The 9089-nt window shown below is 39.5% G+C and overlaps 1 protein-coding gene across 2 annotated transcripts; it reads right to left on the reverse strand.

Annotated features, from left to right (window-relative positions):
• Positions 1-5115: 5115 nt before the first annotated feature.
• On the reverse strand, positions 5116-7952 carry LOC147882101 (uncharacterized). Of its 2 annotated transcripts, none has more exons than XM_087401921.1 (5): positions 7790-7952; positions 7238-7597; positions 6322-7059; positions 5711-6128; positions 5116-5491 (listed from the first exon to the last, which is right to left on the reverse strand). In XM_087401921.1, the coding sequence occupies exons 2-5, from the start codon at positions 7571-7573 to the stop codon at positions 5295-5297; spliced, it is 1689 nt and encodes a 562-aa protein (XP_087258047.1). In that variant the 5' UTR covers positions 7574-7597; positions 7790-7952; the 3' UTR covers positions 5116-5294. The 2 variants fall into 2 exon arrangements, with proteins under 2 accessions (XP_087258047.1, XP_087258048.1); XM_087401922.1 differs by having other exon boundaries at positions 7811-7951.
• Between the last annotated feature and the right edge of the window lie 1137 nt (positions 7953-9089).

The raw sequence follows: 9089 nt of genomic DNA on the forward strand, positions 1-9089 counted from the left end.
TGCAAGCTTATAGACCAAGGTGTGGGTAGTGGTGCTATAAATTTCTTATACTTTCCACCAATCTCAAGTAAGAGTGGATCTCTTTAGGGACTTCAAACACAATGAGCCACCAAATATGCTTTTCTAATGGTACACTTAAATATTCAATAACTTTGCTATGTTGTGCATGTTGTAAGGCCTTATTCATAAGTGTAATTCTCACTCACTCAAACTTGTGTCCTTTCACTACTTGTGCCTTATTCATAAGTGTTATGTTCACTCACTCGAACTTGTGTCCTTTCACTACTTTGCACTCATCTAACTCGATAACAAATAGTAGTTCTCCATTGCAATATGCAAAAGCACAATAGTAAAGCCGTCAAGCTATGCAAAATTCTCATTAATGTGTTGCCTCAAGGAAAACATGAAATGAAGACTCAAATTATTATACTCACCTCCTGCCTTCATTTTGTAGAATTGGACCATTGCTATTTGCAGCTTATATACATCCAAGAACACATTATTATACTCCGTGTAGTCAAATGCATGTGAATTTTTTGAGATATTTTTTAAGCATAATGTTTTCTTCATAGCTTGTTCATTGTGTAACACCAATGTATCCAAAATGTGCAAAAAACCACCCAACAAATCTTGCACAATAGAATTAGACTTTTTTCTTTCTTTCATAATGTGCTCAGGTCTTGTCAACATTAGCTTCTTTACACCATGGAAACAAAGTACATTTAAAAAATATTACAAATGGCTAGGTATCCTTGCTTGCTAATTCCAGTAGCATCACAAGCATGCACCACTTCTGTTGGGTCAACTATGTTGCCTAGATCATGGACCACATATTGCAAGGCACAATGCGCATCGCCTTGGATCTTGAAGAATGGAAATGAACTCCTTTTTTATGGCACTCTTCACAACATAAAGTTTGCTACAAGTATTCTTTTCAACATCACTATTAAAGTTCTTGCAAAGTACTTTATGATACTTTGTTAAAGTTCTTTCCAACAACATCACTATTAAAGTTCTTGCAAAGTACTTTATGATATGAATTCAACATAATGTATAGAAACAATGCAAAATATGGAAAGTGCATTCAAGAAGTACAAAGACAAAAATGGGACATAATACAAATTGTGTGGCTTGCACTCTACACCACTAGTAGCCGTTAAGACTCCATTGGTCAGATAGTCCGATGCCCCTACTTGTAACCAAGAACTGGTGCTTTTAAAGTTGCGTATTTTTTAATTCAATGTCACAATTGGTTGCCTTTGCAATTCCAATTCCTTCAAGAAGTCATGGTTCTCATCTCTCAAATTTTGAACCATTTGTTTTGCATTTGTGTATTTTTGAATTCAATGTCGCAATTTGTTGCCTTTGCAACTCTAATTCCTTCAACAAGTCATGGTTCTCATCTTCCAAAATTTGAACCATTTTTTGTTGCATTTTCTTTGCTACTTATATGCTTCTGGGTGTATGAAAGTTGTGTGTAAAGAGGTATACAAAACAATTCCTATTCTACTACTTTTTGTTGTAAATTACGAAGAAGCTTTCCATATTTTTCTTGCAGTAGAGATGGCTCCAATATTGAGAACTAAGCTTGGACATCATCTCCACCAACTGTTTGCAATAACCAAGCAAACCTTGGTGACCAGTGCCAACATATTGAAGCAAACTTGGCAAATTATGAAATGTGGGAGGTGCACATATATGAGGATCCACTAGATAGAGTCGACCATTACTCCAAAGGTCGATGTGCTTGCATCTTAATGGATTAAAAGATTATTGGTATTGTAAAGCATATTACAAAGATAGCATGTCCCTCTTCTTAGCTAATTCTAATACATCTAGAATAGGAACCTTTGAATCCCTGAGTATGTTCCTAGACATAAACCTATCAGAATAGCACTAAGGTTATCCTCTCCTAAGGACAAAGCTATTGTTATCAATGCCATGCCATGAATATTCGAGCCAAATGCATTGCAATAGACAACTGATGGGCCAAAATCACCTTGTCAGCATTCTGAGCGATGTTGGAATATGCGACAATGCCGTGTACTTCAGTAGCTCTATAGGCCCTTGAGGTGAAAATCTATTGTGGAAGACCACGATGTGTCCTCCTACTTAACCAACATAATGGGCCAAAGAGTGATCTCATCCAAATGTGCTTCGCACATTCCCATCAAGATGAAAACTCTTCAACCTCAAATGCCTTTTGCAACAATTATACTAACATTAGATTAGAAGACCAACAAAACACGTTATACCAAAAGGCCATCAAAACATTTTTTTTTTTGAACCTCGTGGTTGCTTATTGTTATAGCATTATCAACTTCTATTCCTTCCTCTCTTGCAATGTTGGTGGATCTCTAAGCCATATCATATTTCATCTGAGAGTGGAAGCTTTGTCATGTTCTGTTTGAGAAGTGGAAGCTTCTGCATCGGATGAATGCACATCAAGAAGCATGTCATATATTAACTTGTCAGTGTCTTTCAATGTAGCTAGCATCATCAACAAAAAATCTTCCATTGTATGGTCATCTAATCCCCAAAATCCAAGATCTTGGACACTTGTATCAACATCGAACCTAGATAGCACCCCCATTGCCTCATCCTCCTGCAATCCAAAAAGCACCTTGATGTCATGGAGGAAAAAATACTCTTCTCCATCACAACGAGGAGTCAATGACCATATGTCTGATGTTGGGTCATCGATCTCCGATGCAAATGCATGCACTATATTGGCAAGGGGTTGTTGGAGTAGGCCCAATGCTTCAACCGCTTCCTTCTCCCCCCTTTTCTAGTCAAGAGTCTCTTCCATGTATAGGTCAAAGTTGGTTATGGGGATAAGGATATCAACAGATCTGGTAGAGCGGGTGCTTGAGGATGAGGCGGCTTCTTCTAAATTTCCTTCCTAAAGATGAAGCTCCTCTTCCAGGAAAGGAACCTCTTACCTATGTTCCCTCTGATCCCCAATCGTACGAGGCCATTAGTATCTACATCCCTAAACCCATCCTCCATAAGATTATCACAAAAATGAGCCAAGTGCTTCACAAACTTGGGCTCCTTCATGAAAAGGTACTTAATGTGAATCTACCAGATTCCATCTTTTCACAAACTCATCAAGTTGATATGCAAAAGAAATTTGTCTTGTATGTAGTTGATGAGATCTTTTAAGATATCCTTGGCTCTCATATATGTGTCTAGGACATCTAAGGTCTTGTTAAACACCAGAAAAATCTCTTTCTCCATATCTATGAATGGAGTGTGCAAGATGAATCATGGAACGTGGCCCTTGCTGAATCCATTGAAGATACAATCAAACAACAATTGAGGGAGTGAGATGGTTTTGAGACCTAAATCCTAAAATCTCAAATTTTGTTTGAAAATTTTAGACATGAAGCCATAGTAAAAACATCAAAATAAATTACACTGCATTTTCTCTGTCTTAAAGCAAGAACCCTACAAATGCCAAAGAATTCAATACCAACACTAGTCAAACACATTGTCTACTATCTTCAATGTTGCAGGAGCGATAAAATTGGCACTATGCATGCACTTCTCTAGATGTCTACCTATCTTTTTACCATTTAAGGTAAAATTGAAGGACCCTGACATGCCATCCTCCAAGACCAATAGGTGTTCTTGCACATCCCTTGGATTCCATTGTGATGAGACAATCACATTCTTGACATCTCCCCAATCAATTTCAATAGATAAACTTACCCCTATATTGTCATTATCATTAGAGTCAAGTAGAAGCCACAAGTTACTTGTTTTATTCAACTCTTGTACTAGGACTCAATACACTCACAGGTAAAAAAGATACATAGATAGAAATACTTACACTGTCTATCATAGATTAATTGAGTGATGGAGGCAGGCGCGTGTTTTTCCCCATGTAGACCTATTGCACCTTTGCAAGCCATCCTTTCTTTCCAAATTTAAACTTCAAGATGCGGCCCTTCCACTCATGCAAGATATCACTCTCTTGCTCTTAGGAAGCCGATCCTTCCATGACCATCCAAACATTCAAGCTATAGGTGCAAGGGATCCACTCATCCAATGCATTTTTAGTGTTGTTGAAAACACAAGAAGTCAAAAGATTGCATGGTCTTGTAGCCACATTTCTCACCATACTTGCAAGGCAATGAAGAGCTTGTAATAGGAGGAAAAGAGGCCATAACAAGAATGAAACTCGAACACAAGGTCATGCAACTTGGGGGTAGAAAATAGCTCCAACAGAGGCACAAGAGAAGGAAGGAGAGAGAGAGAGAGAGATGGCAATCCCACAAAACTCTTAAGTAGCCTTTAATTGCACTACTAACCATGTCTTCAGATTTTTTACCAAAACCCACTATGCTAGGACTTTAGAGTGCGTCATAATCTTTGACAACAAGTTCCATACAATTCCAATATCCATCATTATGGGTTTAAATAATCGATACATCTGCGTATGCACACATGTAGGTATACTTTCATGCCACTTCCCTTATGGCTCTTTTATATTAGTTTTATTATTTTTGCATATTGACATTGAAAATGTACAGATTGGCCATACTGTGGCATAAGTGTGTGAAAAGATCACTTTTTGAAAAAGTATATATGCAAAAGCTATAGATCTCTAAGGCCCACAATTTTGATTCCCTATATTTTTCATTGTCTAATGCCTATGTGTGAGGGTGTGCAATTCCACTGCGAGCATGCTTGTGGTGTGTAATTTTTGAAATATTTTTCAATATCTCATATATTTGTGATGGGAAATCACATGATCAAATTTAGACATGAATGATAATTTGTAGAAAACTAAATTTCACATGAATGACGTGATGAGCAACTTTCATGGAAACACAAATTTTAGCACGGATCATCTTGAGTAAAGTTTAAAATCCAACATAAATATCTTCCATCCCCGCAATGACTCGAGCAGATCACAAACTATTTTGGAACATTGAAAAGTAGTACATAATTCTAAGGGATATGAATGTACAAATTTGGATCTACAATGTGTCTATAGTGCAAGCAGGCATGTGTCGTGCATGAGCTTGCAGAAAGAGAAGAAACTCAATTCGCAATTCTGAAACTGTTCCCTTACTTTGTTGCAGGGGCATTTTGTACAAAGTTGAAAGTCATTCAAACCAAATTCTTCTTTAAAAGAAAAGCCTACTTTACAAGGGTCACTAGCACAGCCCGTGCATAAATGATGCAGCTCTGCATAGTACCTTCCAAGCCCAATCTAGCAGGCTTTTATGCAATATAATATAGATATATAAATATATACAAAATATACATCGCCTACTAGAAGATCAAACAGCTGTCGAATCAGCTTCAGAACTTTCATCCAGCTGAACAACACTCAGCTGGCATCTGTATTTGAAGCTGGAACCAAGAAACATCATCAATAGCATCGCAAACGCACAGCCACCTGAGAAGAAGAAGAATTCATTTGCTTTGGAAAGCTTGCCACCTGTCATGGCCACAATCGCAACTGTGACAAGGTTCCCTGTCATTCAAAAGTTTTGTCAAAAATATAGCCAAGCTTCAGCCCGACTAACCTGGCTTGAGAAGAATCTACATTCATATGTCCAGAAATGCTATGTGAGTTGTTAAAATGCGAGTTTAGAACACTGAACAATTTGAGACAATAGCCCTGCACAGAAGAATACTTTCCAAAACGACAAAAAGTGCATCTCTCTATACAAACCAACGACAAATGGCCTACCTGCAGCAACTGTGAGAAGCCAAACAGATTGAACGACTGATTTCATTGAATGTGGGGCCTGCGAATAAGCAAATTCCAATCCAGTGATGCTAAACAATATCTCTCCAGCAGTCATCAAAATATATTGGGGTATCTGCCAAAGTATAGACACCAGTTTTCCTTCACCACTGGTCAAAGAATTAGATACTTCCACACTCATGACAAATGATGAAGAACCATGAAGACCAGTAGTCATGCTTGCTCTCGAGTCAATCTCAAGCTGAAGCAACCCCGATACAAGAAACGCAAGCGCACCCAAGAGCATACCCAGTAGCATTCTCTGTATTGGCCTCAAAGAGAATCCAACCTTTTCCAGAAAAGGATATATGACTTGGTCAAATAATGGAATCATCAACAGTATAAGAACAGGGTTCATGGCCTGCAAACAGGAAGAGCAGTGAAGATTGTTACCACAAGTATAACCACTCAAGCCATTTGCTTCTTCTTCTCCATTTGTTCACTACCCTACCACAAGTACAACCACTCAAGCCACTTGCTTCTCCCTTCTCCATTTGTTCACTACCCCACCACAATTCCTTTCCTTTGAAAAAGGCAAAAGCTCAAATTAATACCTGCATTTGATCAGGCTGAATTCGCAAGCCCCCCAGCCAAGACACGTGACCATCCATGTCTCGAGCTTGAAAGACCCACTTTGACGACTGCTGGTCAAAAAGAGCCCAAAAGAGAGGTGCTGGAAGAAGAACAACCAATACGCGGAGAAGGGCTTTTACATCCTCTACAACATGTCCATCATGTTTAAGCTTTGCAGCATCAAGCCAGTGTTTACGCTTGCTGTCACTCCTCTTGCTATCATCATCAACGTTTGTGACCTGTCTCAATCTGATTGCATCTACAGCTACCTTACTAACCACGGGGAAGACATTCCCTTCTGGTGGCCTATCAACGTATGTTCGGCGACCCAGCCAGAAGACAAACACCGCCAAAATCATTAGCAGTGCTGGAACTGCGAAGGCAAATGCGTAGGATATGTCTTGCCTCAACATAGGTGTAAGAATTGTAGATAGAAATGACCCTGCATTGATAGCAAAATAGTACAAGGAGAAAAATGTTGTTCGAAGCCTATCCTTTGCATCTCCATCAGGCACAGACCATTCAATTTGGTCTCCGCCAAAAGCCGCAACACAGGGTTTAATGCCTCCTGTACCAAATGCTATCAATGCAAGGGCAAGTATGGTGCACCATAAGGCAAATGAAGAAGCCTGATCTGAGGTAGGTACAGCTGCTAGTGCCATCACCCAATTGCCAAGACTATAAAGAAGAGACAGGTACAAGATAGTACTGTACTTTCCCTGCGAACACAAAAAAAATGACTCTCATGCGCACGACAGCACACCCAGAGTCTTCCTCCCTACCCGCCCCCCCTCAACCTCCCTCGCTCTCCCTCCCTTCCCGTCCTCATTTTATGTAAAAAGACGGAGAAAATAAAAGTGTCATCTCCAGCACTTCTTATCGTCCAATGGACCTTACCAAAAAGCAGTCGCTTAATAGTGCTCCCATGACTGGTGTAGCATAACAAGCTACAATAAATAAATGAACAAACTCCGTTGATTCCGTCTCGCTGAGTCCAATGCTCTCCAACAAGAAAAGAGCTAGAATAGTTCTCATGCCATAAAACGAGAACCGCTCGCAAAACTCGTTCCACACGAGAAATTTAACGCTGGAAGGAAATAGTCGAAAATCTTCAAGGCTAGAACGCTTGGAATCTTGCTCAGCGGTCGTGTCAGCCTGATCCTCCGCTAATAAGGGTGTTTCCAAAGATTCTTTTCCTGCCGTACCTTCACTTTTTGCTTCGATCGGAGCCATACTGGACGACGAATCGGGTTTAGGCTGCCGGACAATTTCCAAAGTCATTAACATAGAAAATACTGATCCGTCCCAAGGGTCTTTCTTTCTAAGTTATCACCGAATCTAACGAAGGACCACGTAAGAGCCCTAATCCAGAACTTGCAGAAGAAAACCCAAAAATCAATGAAGCACAGTTGCATATTGAGATCTCGAGTGGAAACGAGGAAGAAAAACCTGACGGACAGAATCACGAACCGGACGTTGCGGAAGCCGATGATTTCAGAGAGACATGGAGCCGACGGGACAACGAAAGAAGGAGCGATGCGAAAATAACACAAGGGTATGAAGATGAATGAAGATGAAGATGATGCTTATGATGATGATGATGATGATGATGATGATGATAATGATGATAGTGATTTTATGCTCTTGCTTGAACACATGTGCTTTATACACCCGGGCGCTATTGCCCACCTGAGCGTTCAACTTCACACTAGTCAACGCCCATTAGGAGAAACTCACCCCGACATCAGGAAAAAAGGGAGCTCATTTTAGGGCCCAATTTCTCCTTTTTTGTGAGTCTGAAATATGAGAAAATAATAAAATATTCACAAGTATTGTAAACATGTGAGAGGATGAAAGAATAACGATATTCTTCTATATTCAATACCATATCTCACGAGCTTTTACATTCAATGCTCTCAATCATTTTCTAGCCACCCGATCCATTAAGCTTCTCTTTCCGGACACCATAATAGCCTTGTTTTTCAAAGTTTACCACCATCAAACTCTTTGCCTTATGAAAGCGTAATGAAATTGTGAAGCAATGGAAAAACACTGCTCTCAAAATGGCAGCACCGAACCAACTCTACAGAACAAGCCAACAAGAGATGGCAACACCATCTTCATATTGATTTAGTCAAAGAATATGCGCCTCTTCCAAAATGACAATACATAGGTGCCATGCAAAGAGAAAACATGAGGAGAGAAGGTGTACAACATATCAACTTATGGTATAATGGAAAGATTTATCCAAAATGTCTTCTTCGAAACTCTACTCCGCCATTCTCAAATCCAACAACATTGCTGACGTTTATGGGCGACGTAACGAAAGGTATACATGGATACATCAAAACTCAGTCTCAAGTTGCGCACATGTATAAGTCTTTATACGAGCAAGAGGCGAACACAAAAATGCAGTAGATAGCCAAAAGCTCCAAATTGAAAGAGCAGTTATAGAATGAAATTGAAGAACATACAAAGACAAGGGAGAAGTAACGTAAAGCAAGATCGAAAGCAACCCCATTGGGAGATAGGCTTATAAGAAGAAACCTTCGCAACCTTGCAGAATTGAAAGCAAGAAGTGGAGGGTGCAAGCATCAGTTTTGGTAAGTTTTTTTTAAGCATTTGCTATTTGCAATGTGGCTATGATAAATCTTCCTATGTTAACTCTTATATACACATCCTGTTTATAGGAAAATTTTGGAGCCCCAAAAGGAAAATGTTGATCCGAATGCTCTTCCCGTAAAACAAA

This window comes from Dipteris shenzhenensis, chromosome 30 (assembly GCF_047967505.1).
Source record: "Dipteris shenzhenensis isolate YYH24624 ecotype China chromosome 30, Dip_SZ_1.0, whole genome shotgun sequence".
Classification (NCBI taxonomy): domain Eukaryota; kingdom Viridiplantae; phylum Streptophyta; class Polypodiopsida; order Gleicheniales; family Dipteridaceae; genus Dipteris; species Dipteris shenzhenensis.